General features: G+C 40.5%; 1 protein-coding gene across 2 annotated transcripts in view; it reads left to right on the forward strand.

Moving 5' to 3' along the window:
- The window catches only part of LOC149244309 (uncharacterized), a 194,061-nt gene that overhangs the window by 39,963 nt on the left and 133,762 nt on the right, over positions 1–20,336 (forward strand). The window contains exons 2-3 of one of the 2 annotated variants that reach the window (XM_089374795.1): positions 6,020–6,215; positions 6,426–6,518. In XM_089374795.1, the coding sequence (XP_089230921.1) occupies positions 6,020–6,215; positions 6,426–6,518 (289 nt within the window). Of the gene's footprint in view, positions 1–6,019; positions 6,216–6,421; positions 6,519–20,336 lie in introns of those variants that run through there. The other variant, XM_089374796.1, reaches the window with a different exon arrangement.

A 20,336-nucleotide genomic window follows, 5' to 3' on the forward strand; every position in this document is an offset into this window, starting at 1 on the left:
CACCTCAAGGAGGAACTTATTAGATCCATTGTTTTTTATGGCTCTGAAGTCTGGGGACCAAGATGGTTACAAATTGATTGGGCCATCCTGGAGAGAATCCAGACCCTGCTTCTCAGATGCATCATCTGTTGTGGTGGCATTTTTCTTACAATTGATTCGACGTGCCTTAGCAATTTTTGCCAAACGTGATGTTGGTTGTGTAAATTCTGCTTGCAACTATATATTGTGGTGTTTCTGTTGAATATTTAATATTGATTTGGGGTAGCATCGGATGTGCTCTAGCTACGAAATTTGGTGGAGAGATTGGGGCACATGAGATCTCCAATACCCAGAAAGGAGGGCAGATTCTAAACAGATAAGGATATATTAAAATAATTAATATTTTTAATGGAGTCCCTAAGTCTAAACTTAGGGAAAATAAAATATTAATGTGTATTAATATGAATCTATGTTAGAATGGTCAAAAGACATGGATCAAGCCAGATCTAATCTTAGTCGTTGATTAGGGACTTAATCTCGACCGTTGAGATGTCAACAGGAAAAGTATAACAGGAGGCTTGAGGGTCACTTGGAGAATACACCAGATGTTCAATCATTCTATTCTCTAGAGCGGGGTTTGCTAAGAGAGATAGAATCAGTGATCGGGAGAGCAACTGAGGGCCATTGAGTATAGAGAAACAGAGAAGGCAAAGATTGTGCCGGGAGAGCAGCGCAACAGCCAAGGAGGGTGATGCAAAGCCAACAAGGGCTCACGCAGGGCCACACAGAGGCAGCCAAGTGTTGCGTAGAGCACTAGAGGGGCCAGTGTAGCTGATGCAAAGGCTCTTAGAGTTGACACAGAGGCTCCTAGAGCTGACGCAGGGCCTCCTGGGGCTGACACGGGCCTAGAAAGGCTGACGCAGGGCCGTTGTGAGACAGAGAGGGGCTGACGCAGTCCAGTTTGGGCAGACGCTAGGGTTGTAGAGCAGTTTTGTGTTGAGGAGCTGCCGAAAGGGTTTTCTGGGGTTTCGGCCAGGAGATTTCTCTCAAACTGTGAGGTATAGCTGCTAAGGAAATTCTCTGTTGGGTAGGCCAGTGTCGACACCCATATTATACTTTGATATTGCTTAATAAGAAAACCCTCAGATAGCTACACCGGTTTTCCCACATTGGGTTTTTCCGGGGACATTGGTCCAAAAATAATGGTGTCATGTGGTGTGTCTGTTCTTGTTTCTTTTAGTTGCTGATCTGTAATATGTTGAGCATGCGCTGGTGTTTATTTTCAATATTTGCTTTATAAATAACTTGTTAAAGAAAAATAAGAAGTAGGTAGGAATAAATCATAAAAAGTGCATGAAGGGTTTCTAGACTAAGTAAACTTAGAAACTTCAACATGGTATCAGAGCGTGATTGCAGATCATAGGAGGACTAAAAGACATCAACCGAGTGGAGCAATAACAGCAGAAAACAACTATCTCGAGGTGACAGAAGCTGTTTCTAGCAACGCAGAAGCCAAGAAGTGTGACGCAGAGCCAACCAGAGCCACGCAGAAGAAGCCGGGAGCTGCGCAGAGCCTCAGAGAGGCCAGCGTTGCTAATGCAGAGGGCCAGAGGATTGATGCAGGGCATCCTAGGGTTGATGCAAACCCATCTGGGGTGACGCAGAGCCAGCATGAGGCAGAGAGGGGCTGACGTAGTTCACAGAGAGGCAGTTGCTGGAGTTTAGAAGGTTGCAAAAATATTGCAGAGTGGAGTTGGTGAGGTACTGTAGTCTGAACAGTACCTGACAGAGCAGGGCCAGAGGAGTTGTTACTGAGGGTTTCTAACTGAGGAACCTGGATCAACAGTGCCGTTGCACAAGACGATTAGAGTAGGGGGCATCTCGACAAGCGGAAGAAGGATTTCTAGGAGGGAAATCAGGACTCAGAGGGAGTTCGGAAGATAACTTCTAGATGGGAAGTAGAGACTCAGAAGAGTCGAACAGAGAACTTCTAGGAGGGAAGTAGAGGAGCATCATGGCACTACACGGGGTAAGGGACCAAGATAGATTGGACGGAGCATCGAACTTCGTAGTCTGGAAGGCCATAATCTTATCAGTGCTTGACAGGAATCGTGTCAAGAACTTCGCCTTGAAGATGATAGCTATCCCAGTCGACCCAAATGATAATGACAAGTACGAAGAGGCGATGGCGAGGGCCAAGTGCATTATCCTTGACAGGGTCAAGGATCATGCCAGTTAGATTTGATCCTGGGTCTGTTCAAGATAACTCTCACCAGTTACCGATTATCCTAGATTCAAAAAAAAAAAAACACATATAGCCAAGGAGGAAACGACAGTTGAGATGTGGGAGGCTCTCAAGAAGTTGTACCAGCATACTTCTATGTAGAGAAGAATGCTGCTCGAGAACTAGATGAGGTCGTATCAGATGAAGAAGGGTCAATCGATTGACACCTTCCTCGGAGGATTGAATGAGATCCGAGACCAGTAGACTGCTATAAGAGCGACACCGGATCAAGAGCTTATGGTGAGGACAACCTTAAATGCTATCTTAGAAGATTATGAAGTGTTTGTCCAGAGTATCTTGGGTAGAGGGACTCTCCTATTGTGGGACGAGATGTGGGCAGCTCTTTGCTAGGAAGAGATTAGACGGCAATTGAAGATAGGTAGCAACAACAAAGGGATCAAAGTTTAGTAGGAGGAGGAGGATGTGGCCCTAGCATCTGAGGGAAAGCAGGAGAAGCGGAAGAAGAAATATCTCTTCAAGATCAAGTGCTTCCACTGTGGGGAGATGGGTCATTATGCGACCCAGTGCCCAAGGAAGAAGAGTAAGGGTGAGTCTTCTAAGACTAAGGCAGTGCCAACACGAGCAGAGAAGGAAGTTTTGACAGACGATGACTGTGCCATGAGTGCACATGCACCACTTGAGCGAAGGTGGGGAGACATCGAGCTATAGTCAGGCGGACTATAGGCAATGAGGGGCAAGATCCTTGAGGTACCCAACCTCTTGGATTAGACCTTGCTATGGGAGCCCCGACAAGGGGTAGCAGGACTGGTTGAGTGGGTAGAAACAGATGTGGATGGAGCGGCAGAGAGAGCTACAGTGCAGGAGTCCCGAGACAACGCAGAGCAAGCAGGCTGCAGCAGTACGAGAGGCATAGGAGTGTTGCACCAGTGCAGGAAGGCACAGAAAGGTGTGCAACGGTGTGAGATGCAAGGAGTTGTTGCAACAGTGCAGAGGTCAGAAAGGGAGCACTTGTCAGCAACAGAGGGAGCTTCAGCATCAGTGGGTGTTTCTAGCCCAACAGGGAGGTCAGTTGGAAGATCAGTTACTTACTTCTCAGTAACTGAGTTGCAGTGCAGCAGTGGGCAACACGATGCAACATGATGAGAGGAGGTGCAGTGCTGGGAGGAAGGACCAACAACAACACGGATGCAGAGGGAGCTATAATACAGATGCAACAGTGGCAGTGGCAGAACCACGGGCAGGAGTACAAGATGTAGCAGTGCAGAGGATGATGGGCAAGAAGGCCTAGCATCAGCACAGGTACTGATGCCGGATGATCAGAGTAATACTTAGTGAGGAGTATTGCTAGAGCACAATCCTCGCTAAGAGGGAGTGTTGATTTGGGTTAGCATTAGATGTGCTCTAGCCACGAAATTTGGTGGAGAGGTTGGGGCATATGAGATCTCCAATACCCAAAAAGGGTTTGGGCAGATTCTAAACAAATCAATAGATATTGAAATAATTAATATTTTTAATGGAGTCCCTAAGTCTAAACTTAGGGAAAATAAAATACTAATGTGTATTAATATGAATCTGTGTTAGAATGGTCCAAAAGACATGGATCAAGGCAAATCTAATCTTAGCCGTTGATTAGGGACTTAATCTCGGCCGTTGAGATGTCAACAAGAAAAGTATAAGAGGAGGCTTGAGGGTCACTTGGAGAAGATACCAGATGATCAGTCATTCTATTATCTAGAGCGGGGTTTGCTAAGAGAGATAGAATCAGTCATTAGGAGAGCAGCTGAGGGGCATTGAGTACAGAGAAACAGAGAAGGCAGAGATTGTGCCGGGAGAGCAGCGCAACAACCAAGGATGGTGACCCAGAGCCAGCAAGGGCTCACTCAAAGCCACACAGAGGCAGGCAAGTGCTGCGCAGAGCACTAGAGGGGCCAGTGCAGCTAACGCAGAGGCTCCCAGAGCTGACGCAGGGCCTCCTAGGGCTGACGCAGGGCCAACGTGAGACAGAGAGGGGCTGACGCAGTCCAGTTTGGGCAGACACTGGGGTTGTAGAGTAGTTTTATGCTGAGGAGCTATCAGAAGGGTTTTCCGGGGTTTCAGCCAAGAGATTTCTCTCAAACTGTGAGGTATAGCTGCTAAGGAAATTCTCTGTTAGGTAGGCTAGTTTCAGCACCGAGATTGTACTCTGATATTGCTTAATAAGAAAACCCTCAAATAGCTGCATCGGTTTTCCCACATTGGGTTTTTCTGGGGACATTGGTCCAAAATTAATGGTGTCATGTGGTGTGTTTGTTCTTGTTTCTTTTAGTTGCTGATCTGTAATATGTTGAGCATGCACTGGTGTTTATTTTCAGTATTTACTTTGTAAATAACTTGTTAAGGAAAAATAAGAAGTAGGTAGGAATAAATCAGAAAAAGTGCATGAAGGGTTTTTAAACTAAGTAAACTTAGAAACTTCAACATTTGACTGGGAAAGAGATGATCTTATTTAAAGAATATTTGTTTTTTGATATTTTGCATTGAAATGGTTACCACAAGGTATTTTTGTTTCTTTTTTCTTAGTGGTAAGTAAAATTATTGGCTATAAATTCAGCTGTAATGAAAAATGGTCAACTGCTGGTTGTGGTCAAAGACCTGTGGATCAGAGAAACTCTGAAAAAATGGTGGTAGCCAAAGGCTAGATCAGACAAGCTATGAAAATAATGTGGCCAAAGGACAGGATCAGAATTGGCTCTGATATGAAATGAACAATGTTCATTTACTCAAGAAATGTCCAACATAAGAAAGATGAACAATTGAAATCCATATATGACTTATATGACGGTGTACACACACAATGACGGGTTGTGAGGTTGATGGGACAGTCCTTTCATGATGCACCTGAATCAATGCAGTGTTTTGGTCCCAATAACTCTTATATCATTGCATATAATTGTAGGGGCTTAGTCTTATGCTTGGATGACTTCACTTTAGCATTATTCATTGTAGCTTTCCAATTGGCAGGCTTTATAACAAAAGTATGATTTCTAAATATTGTAATAGTTGATGATAACCTTAATTGGCAGGAAAATACCTCAACAGAGAGAAACAGAATAAGTAAAGACAATGACATGCATTCCTATGTATTTGCTTGAGAAAGGTAACTTTTGGTGCTCCGTGGCATAAAAATATTTATAACTTCTTGGTTTTCTGGAAAGCATGCTATATATTTCATGGGTGAAGGACTTCACTCAGTGCACATGTTCATTGTATCCCTTTTGTTGCGACTTATTCTTGGTTGTCTCTCTTACATATAAATAAAGTGTGTGTTCAGTTAAAAATGTCAAAGCTCCAATATGATGTTCTGTAGTTTACATATTGTGTCAACAGCGTTCATGATTTTGATTCTGTTCCTTAGTATAATCAGGTCAAGCTTCATCTGTTGTCTCTATTGTCAATATTGTGAATCATTTGTGTCACAAGGATTTTTTAATTGTTGCTAGGCAGTGTTTCCAAATGAATATTTTGTAATAGCCATATTAAAATAGCAAGTGCTGGATTTTCCCTCCATATGATGGCATTCCATTGTTTTGTTTTTGGTCTAGCATGAGTCTTTTCAACTACAATCCATGCGTCGCCACAGGCTTTTTGTAAATTGGAAATATGGGATGTGATTATGTTTGGAATATAACCATATAAATGGAGAATGATAACTGCATTTGATCTCATACCAAACAACAAATTGAGAACTTAATGCTGAACTTGGAGAAACCACCTTTCTAGGAAATTATACTTACTAAATTGACTCCTTTTATGCAGAAATGGAACACCACGGCAACCATTACTTGTTACCCATGCTAGGGCATGCCTGATTTTGCATTCTGGTGGAATTCCTCAAGCTACTCTTGAAGGGCTTGTAGAATACTCCCACTGTTGGATTCTATATGTTTTTCATAAGAATACAGATTTACCAAGGTTGTGGGAGCAACAAGGACATACGAACTTCAAAGCAAAGGTCTTCACTGTGGTGCATTTCACTTTGCAACCTGTTTCGTAGCTCATAAACTATTTATTTGGGGATCTTGGCAATAGCATTTCTGGTGTATCGCAGAGTGATATCTTTGTTAGAGATAAAATATATGGTACATGATATGAAATACTTTGTGGCCTGTTGATTTTATTTGACTGTATATTTGACTGTAGAGTTACTGTCTGACATAGATAGGTGAGAGTGCCAAGGCTGCAAGGTGGTAAGATGGGAGTACTTGCAACACGATCTCCTCATCGACCTTGTCCCATTGGCATTTCTGTTGCAAAGGTAATTCATTCTGCTTCATTTCTGCTTTATTTTTGGGCATTCGATATAGAGATATTCATTTTTGTGTATGCTTCATTTCTATCCTAGACTCCAGGTAAGGTGATTAAAGATCAGTCAAAATCAAATTTTAAAAACACTGAAATAAACCACATCTTAGCATATACATTTTATAATTTCAATGCCAATTCAAATAGTAGGAGATACTTTTAAACATTCTACCATTATCCGTTCTTTACAAATTGCAGATCCAATGAGGTTACCCAACCCTTTTTTCTAAACTAGCCAATTGTTTATATACAGATATATAATGTCTAAATCTTTATGCATAGTGCTCCATATAAAGATCTGTTCTGAATGCTGTAATAATGATAATAATACTAATAATAACAACGAATTAAAGGAAATAACCTAAGGACATAACTGTTCACCTTCATAACTAGCTAGGAAAAAGGACATGTCCAACTGGGGGGCTGTGTTTATATACCACGTATTGGAGACAAACATGCCAGGATGCATGTACGAAATGTTTTTGGCAGGTGTCCTAAAACATGACACATGCCTAGATTTGTCTGTGTGCTTGACTCTAAAAAACATTTTTTCGTTGGTATTTTCTGACTTTCAGCCATAGGGAAAGAGCTCTCGTTGTCTCTTGTTGTGCAGTGAAGAGTAAAATCAAAATTTGAAGGGATTCCAAGTGTTTTGCAAATGTTCTAGTATCTACAAAATTTGGATCTTTTTGTCTATTGTCACTCACTGCATATTGGGTTTTAGTTGGTCAAGGTTGCCCAAGAGCAGTGAAGTTTGAAGTCACCTTCCCAAGCCACATAAGATCTTAGAGCTAAATGGGACCTCCCCATTGCATAGTGCCCGAAAATAGCTTTCCAACGGTATATGGAAGTCTGAAAATGGACTTCTGGATCATAAGATATGGCCTATTGAAGTTACCCTTGGAAACCCCGGAAGACAAAGAAAATGACCAAGTGTAAAGGCAAATCGCATATTGGGGACTCGGGAGCTCATCGCAATCGCAAATCGGCCATCGGCGGAGTCTAGCAGGCAAGAAGTATCAGTGGGGTTAGGAGATTGGCTATCAGAGATTGGCGTGATCGGTGAGGTTCTAACTTATAAACCTCGCGGCGTGCGAGTTTGCGATATAGTGTAACATTGCCGGAGGAGGGCCGAAAAAGGTTCAACAAAGGAAATTCATGCAAACACAGGGACAGGCGGGTCCTTTCTCTGTCCTCCACGTGGCGGTACGTTTATCGGAGGTTGGGAGCCTCGTGCACAACGAATCTCGCAAATTGACCATGTCAAAGTCTTGCATCCCGCAATATCGCAGTTCTGCGAGGCAAGAAAAGCGACGATTCTGAACAGGACCAGGGTTAAGAAGACTGCGATGCGGGGGAAGCGCCGATGAAGTGATAAATTGCGAGAAAGGCCGAAAAACTTTAACAAAGAAATCGATGCCAAACAAGGGCCGGTGAGCCTTTTTTCTCTCTCCTCCAAGAGGCCATGTGGTGCAATACCACTGGCCCGTATATATGACATGGCAATTGACATCACAATGACGTGGCAGTACAGAGGACACATGTCACACTGATTCAACATTTTCAGGGTCCTAAGGGGGCATTTTTGGGTGACACGTGGCAGTGATGATGTCACCCATCACAATCGGTGATCGCACAAGGCAAGATCCTTCCTCCGCTGATGTCCCTTCCGATGTTGCGATTGCAATATGTGGGAACCTCTCGGATGTGGTATGTTATGTGATTTGGCCTGTGAAGTTTTCGCGTCTGGACAGTTGGCTTACGCTATGAAAAGAGGTGAAGGGGTCTATCTCTCCCGGCTTGCGATTGTGATACCTTGGTGGGCCCAATCCCGCAGATCGACGATCGCAATGTCAAGAGGAAATATAAGGGGCCAACAGTGGAAATCATCAATATGCGGGATTTCATATAACAAAGGGAAAAGCCCCCCCGACAAGTAGTTCAATGGCTCTAGCACCCTCGGGCTAAGCCCCTGGTTCTCGCCCCTGGCCATATGAAGAAATCTACGAAAAGGGGCTAAAGGGGTGCAAGATTCGTTTGTTTCTCAATGTATTTTACAACAAAGGGTAGCATGGAAAGTCCTCCATATTGCCACCCAGAGAGCATCACCAGGCAGATCAAGGCACCGATAGTATAGGGCTTTAAAGGCGTGATGGGTTGACAGCTGTGGCGTTAAGGGAAACAGGTGGTGCATTCAAAACTGGCATGGGCCGATTCAGAAAAGCCCATTGTGACACGGAATCAGGGTCAACGTTGGCAGGAGTGAAAAGAGACTTGGTAGCTCAGAGGATTTAATTCTCAGGCATGGTGTCACATACAACAGAAGCGATGGAGGATGGCTGGGCAGCACAGGAGGCCATACCATGAGCAAACTACTGCCTGAGGCAGAGGCGATCGCAGGATGGGCACAAAGATATTCCATTTATTTTTTTGTCTGATTGTTTACTTCTTGTTGTCTTGAAACATGCCTCTCTTCAATGAGGCAATTAATTCTGTAATGCTTTTGGGCCTTAGAGCCATCTCGACTGAGACAGCTAGTCAACTTGACAACTGAGACTCGGCTGAAGATAATTTTTGATGTAATGAATATCCATGCTCCCCTCTAGAATATATAGGAGGAAGCAAGACTTAACAAAGGTTCAGAAATTCTAAAAAAACACTACATGTTATTTTCATACTGTATGGCTTTGCAATACAGATTTCCAGAATATGAAAAAAAAATGGTGGTGATTCCCTCTCCAAGTATTACAGTATGTTCTCCCTCTGTTAAAACCCATTTGGTCATGTTTCTTCTCTCAGTTCTTTGAATTCATGTAATTACCATTGTTAGAAATATTTCAAGACTTCCTCAGATTCTCTGGCGTCAATATGTTATGCATGTGGCTGTAAGTTCCTCACAGATTTATTTGTATCGACATTGTTAATGCTAGTGCATGCATGGATTATTGAAATTATATCTTTAGCAGTTGCTCTTCATGAATCATAGCACACAACCTCTCTTTTTCCCATTATATCTACTTCTGAAGATAAGTATAGGAATTCTTAAAGCAGCAAGCTCTATGTGTTATGCATAGAAGTCTTGATGCTCTAAGCTCCATATGGTGTGTTACTCCTCCTCCTCATCCTCTATCATTGCTCTGCAAAAGTCTATTAAGCTGTAAGTCCTTGGACTACTCGGCCTCCACTGTTTTTATACATATTTCTGATATTTCCTGATTTCTTCCTTGTCTTTTAGCTTATTTTTCAAGAGATCTTCCCTTCTTTTTGCTTCCTCCTTTTCTACCTTGAGAGAAATGATTTTATTTCGTAATTTCTCATTTTCTTCAATGGCACTTATTAACAATTCATTTGCATTTCCTTCTAGTCTTGAATCATCATCATTTGTGAATGCCATGAATAATACTTCTTGTCTTCCAGCATAGTCATCTTCATCATTTGATTTATCATTACCTCCTTTTTGATGAGGGAAATGATCAGTTGATTTTATTTTGATGAATACAAATTCATCTTCATCATATTCTTCTTGCTTGGAGAAGAAATTCTTCTTATTGAACTCTTTCTTTTTGTATACCATCCTTTTAGAATCCTCCTCTTCATCACTATCATGCTTGAGAGTACATTTTGCAGCATAATGACCTATTCTTCCACATTTGAAACAAATCAGAGGGTACTTACCTTCTAGCTTGGATCCTTTCTTTAGTCTTCATACAAATTGTGCCAATTCAGATTCAACATCAGAGTCATCACTGCTGGTATTCCACCGTTTCCCCTTTTTTGATTTTGAGGCCTTGAATGTTGCATTTTTGGAACTTGGGATTCCTTTTCTCATCTCATAAGCAATGAGGATTCCATGAAGTTCATCCATCTTGAGAGTATCTAGGTTTTTCATTTCTTCTATAGCAATTACTTTGGAGTCAAATCTGTCAGGGAGAGATCTTAAGACCTTTTGAACAACAATGCTTTCTTCAACATTTTCTCCCAATCCTTTGAGAGAGTTGACCACTTCAGCTACTTGGAGAAAGTATGATGCAATATCTTCTTCATCATCCATTTCCAGACTTTCAAATTGCCTTCTATGAGTTTGAAGCTTTACCTCCTTAACTTTGGAGTCCCTGTCATTTAAATTAACCAACTGATGCAAGAACATTCAACCCAAGGAAAATCGTTGTTAATAGTAGACATATGGGGTAATGCATTTTAGGAAATAGTTTTCCTAAGTATCAAGTTAATGCAATATTTAGGCCTTTAAGTGTGATTTAATTAAATAGTGGGATAATATGTAAATGCTCTCAAAATAAATAAATGAGAACGAGTGGTAGAAGTCAAATCCAACTCTCTAGGAGCAAGAGAGAGTTTTTAGGAAATAATAAGAGTATATATGGATCATTGAGTTGATAAGGGGACTTTTCTATTTTAAAACAGAGGAAAAGATGGAATGGATAAAGTCTCAAGGAGACTTATCTGCCACATATGTATGCATGCAGAGAGTTTTATGGCTTTTGTTAGAGGGGTGATCAGATCCTCCAGTGATCCAATCCAATGCATTCTTTTAAATAGTGAACCTGTGCGTTCAATAGGCAGAGGCCACGAATAGTAGAAATCAGGTCTCTGTGTGTGAGCAAGACCAAGGAGTCTTAAATGTAGTCTGTCTTTTACATTAATATATATATATATATATACAAAGTTATTTCTGAATGTCTCAATAGAGTGTGAATCACGTGTTTGTGATGAATTATGGTTTGAACTCGTAGGTTCTGTTACATGAGGGTTGTAGGCAGAATTTTGAAGAACGCAAAAGCAGAAAAAGAGGAACACGATTCAGAAGAATCAAAATGGATCATTGAATCCATTAGAGCTCTGCAAGAAGGACAGAGATCAAAGGAGAGTGAGGAGTTTAACCCTAGAAGGAAGAGCAAGCTGCGAATGAGCAGAAGGCCGAAACCTTTAAAGAAGCCAAATCGCCGAGAAATTGAAGAAACATCGTAACTTTCCAAGTAAAAGGGACGAGCGGAGAAGTCCAGAATTGATACTCAGTAGCCGTTGGATCTTCAAAGATCAACGGCTATGATTGGATTGCTAAATCGCAACCGGAGGAGTAAGACTGGCGATGGAACGGAGCGTAGTGATACGCCGATAGTGATATCGCCGAAAAGTGATAATCGACGATCGGCGTCGGGATTTAATCGGCGATCGGAGCTCGGACCTATCGGAGTTCGGCGAAGCGGGAGGTCGGACTATCGGAGAGTGCGAAGGCAGCATAGCGGAGGCGGACCCGATGAGAGTATAGTTGTAGGTATATACTTTTTGAAATCTGGAGTATGCAGTTCAGAGGGGAGTTTCCTTTGTATTCCTGAATAGTTAATATTTCCGATAGTTATATGGTGCAGGCCTTTTAACATAAAGCATGTGTTATCGCTCCAATAGTCGGAGATCAGAGTCGGAGAAGGTGGATGGTGCATATGTGTTAAGACTGTGGAAGTCCCGATAGCCGATAGCGATTGCGATAAAGGTTTTAACCTCGGAATCTGTGCAAAACCATAAGGAAGGTGGAGAAAGAGTATGTTTGCGGCATTTCCTTTAGAAAGGGTTGTAAAGTCCCGAAAGGAAGGTTTGAGACAACCTTTAATAAAAGAGTATAAAGAAGGCTTATAAGGGTTCATATAATCCCGATAGAGGTTTCAGGTGGGGTGATTGAAGTTTCGATGCAAAGTAACTTATAAGAGGGCCACTTGACCATTTATGGTCTGAAGGTTTGACTCCATTGTAGAGTCAGACACCTAGGACAGTTGTGGATGCATCATTGTGTTAAATGCACACTGTGGGTATGTGTGGGTGTTACCCTGGTATCAGTTTGGCTAAGTAGGTTATATGCTTGTACCCCTGCACCACCAACTTATCCCATACTTCTTTGGCTGAGTCACAATTCATGACTTTTGTAAATTCAGAATCAGTGATTCCACTAGTGATGGAATTTAAGGCTTTTGCATTTGCAATGTAAGCTTTCCTTTCATCTTGATCTGTTGGAAGAGTGGAAGGAGCTATGTACCCATTTAAAACCGAATGCCAAACTTCAGGTCCAAGGGACATTAAGTAGTAGGACATTCTTTTCTTCCAAAAAGCGAAATTTGTGCCATCGAATAGAGGAAGCCTTCCTGACACTTCTTGATTTTTCATTGTGATTAAGAATCCTTCTTCCAGCTATTAGGCTAATTATGAAGAAGCCTGCTCTGATACCAATTGTTGGAAATACTGAGAGGGGGGTGAATCAATATTTTCTTTCAACTGTTATTATTACCAGTTTAATTCTTCACAATTTAAACACCCAATTTACGATGGGGACTCCAAAGTTAAGAAGGCAAAGCTTCAAACTCATAGAATACAATTTAAAAGTCTGAAAATGGATGATGAAGAAGATATTGCATCATACTTTCTTCGAGTAGCTGAAGTGGTCAACTCTCTTAAAGGATTGGGAGAAAACATTGAAGAAAGCACTATTGTTCAAAAGGTCTTAAGATCTCTCCCAGACAGATTTGACTCCAAAGTAAGTGCTATAGAAGAAATGAAGGACCTAGATACTCTCAAGATGGATGAACTTCATGGAATCCTCATTGCCTATGAGATGAGAAAAGGAAGCCCAAGTTCCAAAGATGCAACATTCAAGGCCTCAAAATCAAAAAAGGGGAAAGAATGGAATACCAGTAGTGATGACTCCGATGTTGAATCTGAATTGGTGCAATTTGTACGAAGACTAAAGAAAGGATCTAAGCTAAAAGGTAAGTACCCTCTTATTTGTTTCAAATGTGGAAGAATAGGTCATTATGCTGCAAAATGTCCTCTTAAGCATGATAGTGATGGTGAGGAAAATTATAAAAGGATGGTATACAAAAAAAAAGGGTTCAATAAGAAGAATTTCTTCTCTAAGCAAGATGAGTCTGATGAAGATGAATTTTTACTCATCAAAAAGAAATCAACTAATCATTTCCCTCATCGCAAAGGAGGTAATGATGAATCAGATGAAGAAAATGACTATGCTGGAAGCCAAGAAGTATTATTCATGGCATTCACAATAGATGATGATTTAGGTCTAGAAGGAAATGTAGATGAATTGATAATGAGTGCCATTGAAGAAAATGAAAAATTACGAAATAAAATCATTTCTCTCAAGGTAGAAAAGGAGGAAGCAAAAAGAAGGGAAGACCTCTTGAAAAATAAGGTAAAAGAAAAAGAAGAAATTTGTGAAGAACGTGAAGCCGAAATAGTATCTCTGAGGAAGGAATTGGAGCAAGTGTTGGGAAAGCTCTCAAATACTTGACATTATCCTAAATGATCAAAAACCTCAACATGACAAATCTGAGATAGGTTTTAAAGGAGAATCATCAAGTACTACGAATAATGCGAAAAGCTATGCTGACATACTTTTCAGCAATCCAAAAGAAGAAAGATTATTTCATCAAAGGCCCATCTCAAATCCAAATAATGAAGAGAGAGTAACTCCAAGGAAGAATGTTGATTCAAATCATGGCTATTACAATAGGTACAAAACTAATTTTTTTGGGCATTGTTTTTATTGTAAAAATTTTGGTCGTCAAGCTAAACATTGCATGGCTCGTAAGAATGAAACACCAAAATTGAAGGATCAAACAAACAAACCATATGGTCTCAAAGGGCAAGGACAAATCAAGACCTACAACTTTTTTGATCCCTTGGCCAAATTTGATCCAATTTGCTCATTATGTAATGATAATGGACATGATGAACAAAATTGCCCCCTCAAAAGAAGAGAAGCAAAAAATGAGAATCCCGACAGGAATAAATGTGGCCTAGCTCTATGTGCTCACAATGATGAAAATCATTGGTTTGTGGATAGTGGGTGCTCCAGACATATGACAGGTGACAAAAGAAAGTTTGTCTCATTGTACAAAAAGGAAGGAAATGTATCCTTTGGAAGTGGATCTGCCAAAATTGCTGGAAAAAGAACTGTTACCCTTATTAATGGAAAAGGAAAGGCTCAAAATGCTTTGCTAGTAGATAGGGTCAAACACAATCTCTTGAGTGTTAGCCAAATCTGTGACCAAGGACATAATGTTGTCTTTAGCACTAAGGATTGTGAAATAAGGAACTCTTCCTCAGGGGAACTTGTGGTGAAAGGAGTTAGAACATTAGATAACGTCTACATTCTGAACAAAATTCAAGAAGATAAATGTTACTTAAGTAACAAATTGAAAGTTGGCTGTGGCATAAGCGACTTGGACATACAAGTTTCGATAACTTGATCAATATCAGCATGATTAATGCAATACGAGACATCCCAAAGTTATTCAAGCCAAATCAAGGAGTACGTAGTCCATGTCAACATGGAAAGCAAACTAGAACCAGCCACAAGACCAAGGAGTTTTCTACGTCAAAACCTTTGGAGATCATCCATGCTGATTTATGTGGACCAACTAGAACTTTGACACTCCAAGGAGAAAGGTACTTTGCTTTATTTGTTGATGACTATGCTAGAATGATGTGGGTATATTTCATAAAATATAAATCCGAAGCATTTGAGTGTTTTAAGAATCTTAAAGCTCTTGTAGAAAATGAAAAGGATTCTAAGATTAAATGTCTTAGAATGGATAGAGGGGGATAATTCACATCAAAAGAATTTGATGAATTCTGTAAAGTACATGGAATCAGAAGAGAACTCTCTGCTGCCAGGACACCCAAGCAAAATGCGGTAGTTGAAAGAAGAAACCGAACAGTTCAAGAAATAGCAAGAACAATGTTAATAGCAGTTGACTTGCAGTGAAAATTCTAGAGAGAAGCAGTCGGGACAACTGTTAATACCATGAATCGAACTCAACTAAGACCAAATAATGAGAAGACTATTTTATGAATTATGGAAAAGAAGACTTGCTTCAGTAGACTACTTCAAGATTTTTGGAAGCAAGTGCTTCATAAAAATCAATGACGACTCACCAGGAAAATTTGATTCTTGGGTTGACAAAGGAATATTCCTTGGATATTTTACAAGGAGCAAAGCCTACAAGTGCTACAATAATCGACTACGGAAAATAGTGGAAAACATTGATGTGAAGATTGATGAAGACCTTCCAGAAAAAGAAATTGAAGATCATGAAGTTGACCCTCTCATTGAAGAAAACGAAGAAGAACCTAAAAAGGAGGAAAAAGATCAAGAAAAACACGAGGAAAAAAAACCATCTCAAACCCCTTCAAAGGTGAAGTTTCTCCAAAAACATCACCCATAAGAGCAAATTATTGGCATATAGATGAAGGGATGCAAACCCAAAGAAGGATGACAAGTACACCAAAGAAAATTGATGTTGCTCTCCTATCTATGATAGAACCAGAAACATTTACTCAAGCAAGGATCCTCATTGGGTAAAAGCCATGGAAGAAGAAATGTTTCAGATCGAGAAGAATGAGACATGGGAGCTGGTACCTCATCCAAAGGATAAAAATATAATTGGAACCAAGTGGGTGTTCAAAAACAAAATGAATGAAGATGGACAAATCATCAAAAATAAGGCAAGGCTTGTTTGTAAAGGTTATTCACAAATTGCAGGAGTTGACTTTGAAGAAACCTTTGCACCAGTGGCTCGTGTGGAAGCTATAAGGATGTTCTTGCCATTTTCTTGCTCAAAAGGGTTCAAAATCTATTAAATGGACGTAAAATCAGCATTCCTGAATGGGGAACTCAAGGAAGAAGTCTACATGGAGCAACCAGAAGGGTTTAATCTAGCAGAAGGAAAAGACTTTGTTTGTAAGTTGAAAAAGGCATTATATGGGTTGAAAGAAGCTCCTAGAGCTTGGTACGCAAGATTGGATAACTATCTACAACAACAAGGCTTCAAGAAGGGGTGGCAGGAAGTAATCTCTACATAAATATGGATGAGGATAAGTTACTAGTCACTTTTGTCTATGTTGATGATTTGATTTTTGCTAGTAATAATGATGAGATGAGCCATGAGTTTTCTCAAAATATGTCAAAAGAGTTCGAAATGTCGATGATAGGAGAGTTATCTTACTTCCTTGGACTACAAGTATCTCAAACCATGGCAGGCATGTTCATATCTCAAGCAAAATATCTTAAGCATGCTTAAAGGATATGGAATGGAAGACTGTGCACCCATGAGCACACCTATGACCAAAGATTGCAAATTAAGAAAAGATGATGACTCTCCTCTGGTAGATGCAACTCATTACAGGTCAATAATTGGAGCGCTCCTATACTTAACTGCTACGAGACCTGACATTATGCAAGCAGTAGGAATGGTGGGAAGATTTCAATAAGCTCCTAAACAATCCCATTTGTTGGCTATAAAAAGAATTCTCAGATACTTGAAAGGAACTCCTGATTTTGGTCTTTGGTACCCTAAGAGCTCAACTCTTACTGTGACTACATACACCGATGCCGATGCTGATTGGGTCGGAAATGTTGATGATCGAAAAAGTACTAGTGGAAATGCATTCTTCCTGGGAGATTGTCTAGTATCTTGGCTCAACAAAAAACAAACATCCATATCACTATCTACAACTGAAGCCGAGTATATAGCTGCTGTAGATTGTTGTACTCAAATATTATGGATGAAGGAAGCTCTAAAAGATGTCAACATAGGTACCAATCAACCAATCACCATCTATTGTGATAACACAAGTGCTATCAGTCTCAGCAAAAATCCAGTGATGCACTCAAAGACCAAACATATACCAATCAAGTATCATTTCCTTCGTGAACAAGTAGTTGAACAAAACATCAACTTGGAATATATCAATACTAAGGAGCAAATAGCTGATATTTTCACAAAACCTCTTCCTCGAGAAGCATTTGAACATCTTCACCAAAAGATGGGGGTTATTTCTCTAGCATCACATTAAGTTGATTCATAAAGATGTTGCATGACAGGGGGAGCAGTTTGACAAGGGGAGTTCTTATGCACCTCTTTGCCATTGATGTCAAAGGGGGAGAGAAGAAGAATATTGCCATCAATGAAAAAGGGGGAGATTGTTAATCAAGGTTGTCATTAATGTCAATATGGCAGTGTTTGTGATGGCAAATTCTTGTGATCATAATGTTGTCCATGAAGGACCCAAGGATTGAATACAACATATGGAATGAATATATATATACAGACATAATAGAAGCAATAGACCCAAGGAGGAAAGCCATCAGGGAAGCCATTGGAAGACAAGAACAAGAGCCATCAGAAATCACAAAGAAGCCACAAGAAAGCCAAGTCAAGAGTAAGAGCCATATTTGAGATATCGCATGAAATATCGGAGGAGTTAACAACGATATCAGAGGAGTAAAGAAGAAAACATCGGAGGAGCCATATCGGAAGTATTGCATGTAATATATGCCCAATAAGAATTGATAGGAAGAAAACAGCGGAAGAGGATAAACAGAGTTATCAAAGGTCACAGGAAGATAAGCCACATGAGCAACAACTATCAGAAGAGCGGAAGAGTGAAGAGAAGTCACAAGAGATCAAACCCAAGTGCTTGCGGAAGAAGAATGGTGGAGGAATAGATCTGGATCGTCAGATCAACGGTGATTAGCAACTGCGGGGGTGGGAAAGTACGGATTTCCTTGATCATGGCTGAAGTCTCGCACTCAATCCTAGCCGTCGATCTCATATTCAACTCTTAGATCACAGTCAACTGCAGGGGTTAAGACCGTTTTAATCCGTGTGCCAGTGGAAGTCCTGCAAACCATAGATTGTGATATAATACGCAGATCCGATGCTCCAATAGAACACGCCCTAATGTAATATCACATCTGCCTCGTCACGAGTTAATGTCACACTAAAACTGCGATTGCGATAATACATGCGGACCCGAACAGGTTATAGTAGTGTATATAATATCGCCGAAATATCGACGATTTTCGTAAATATTGCGATATTTTCGGAGAGACGAAATATTGCCGAGAAAATATCGCGATATTTTGTCTCCTCGAAAATATCACGATATTTCCGAAATATCAGTGATATTTCGGGAAACTATCGCGCGGCAATGCAAAAAATCGCCCAGTGACAGTCAAAAAATTCTGCACGGCTATGAAAGTCCGATTTTGTTTTTTTTTTCAATCATTTTCATTTCTAATTGCTAGAGAAGGAAGGGGAGAGCTATGTGCTTGCTGCCAAGGAGGGTTTGAGCGTTGAATAGCTATTATCAACGAAGATTTTGCTGATCTAAGCTTGAAGAACAGTGAGACAATTTCATTTCTTCCATTAACAGGTATGTTCAAATAAACCCCTATGTTAATGAATTTTTTGTTAGTTTTAGGATTGTTCTTGCTTGCCTATTTGCCTACAATCATTTTGCTTGTTTTTTTTTTTTTCCATTTGAAAAGATTTTCATGTCCATGAGCAAATGCAAGGGTTTTGAATTTTCTCCATATTTGGAGAGCAAACTCCATTTTTTTTTTAAACTTTCAAACACACCCTCTTATTGTCATTTTTGGTTTTTCATTGAATTCACATTGCAAAATTGCAAATAATGTAGCAAAAAAACTATTTTGTAAAATGATGTGGTTATCACTTCTTAAGTTATTAATTCCATTTTTTTTTTGTGCCCTAGGTTTGAGTTAGCCCACTACAAAATTCAAATATGCCAAAAGCCTTGGACTCATTTTGGGAGTATGGGCACCCTGATGGTGGGACAAATCGGGCATATCGTACATGCAAATTGCGTGGGACCACAATGACAGGAGGGGTTACACGACTGAAATACCATTTGGCTAGACTCAGTGGACATGATGTTGGGATTTGTACAGTTTCTAGTCTGGAGCTTATACAAAAAGCTCTTGAGGCAATTGATGAAAAAGACAGAAAGAAGGAAGAGACAGAAAGAAACAAGGTTGAACGTGCAGGTAGATCTTTCGGGATATCTTCTCCTGATTTTGATGTTGAGGGTAGTGGGAGGGGCTCCATAGCTGGCACATCATCACCTGCTACTGCTAGTGCGAGGTCATCATTTTTTGTTCCACGAACAGGACATGGATCACAACCTGGCATAAAATCGCTTGTTAAAAAAAAGGAGAAGCAAGAAGCAGATAGAGTCATGGGGAGGTGTATTTTCTGGAGTGACTTACCTCTCAACATCACCAAAACCAATCCATTTTGGCAGCCAATGTGTGATGCTATTGCTGTTGTGGGCCCAGGGTACAAAAGTGCTACATATGAGGAGTTGCGGGGGCCAATTCTTCAAGTAGAAAAGCAGGACATCAACTCTAGATTGGCGGAGTTGAAAAAGACATGGGAAGTTACTGGATGCACAGTGATGTCTGATGGTTGGACAAATAGGAAGGGTAGGACCCTTCTAAATTTCTTGGTACATTGTCCTAAAGGTACCATGTTTATTAAATCGTTGGATGCATCAAAACATATCAAAGATGCAACAACGATATGTGAGTTGTGAGATGGGTTCATTCGAGAGATTGGTGTGTAGAATGTGGTGCAAGTCATAATAGACAATGCAGCTAATTATGTGTCTGCCAGCAAGATGCTTATGGAGAGGCATCACACATTGTTCTGGACTCCGTGTGCAACACATTGTCTCGATTTGTTGCTTGAGGATATGGGAAACTCTCCTTCATCAAGGAGGCGGTTGATATGGCTAGGAGCGTCCCCAAGTTTATTTATAACCATGCTTTTGTTCTTAGCCTCATGATGAGGTTCACTAGAAACAAGGAATTGCGGCGTCCTGCGATCACACGTTTTGCCACAAACTTTATTATTCTTTAGTCTTTGCTTTGATGTCAGTT

Source organism: Pinus tabuliformis, chromosome 8 (assembly GCF_031772625.1).
Source record: "Pinus tabuliformis cultivar Carrire ecotype Pingquan chromosome 8, CPIR1, whole genome shotgun sequence".
In the NCBI taxonomy this organism is placed as follows: Eukaryota; Viridiplantae; Streptophyta; class Pinopsida; order Pinales; family Pinaceae; genus Pinus; species Pinus tabuliformis.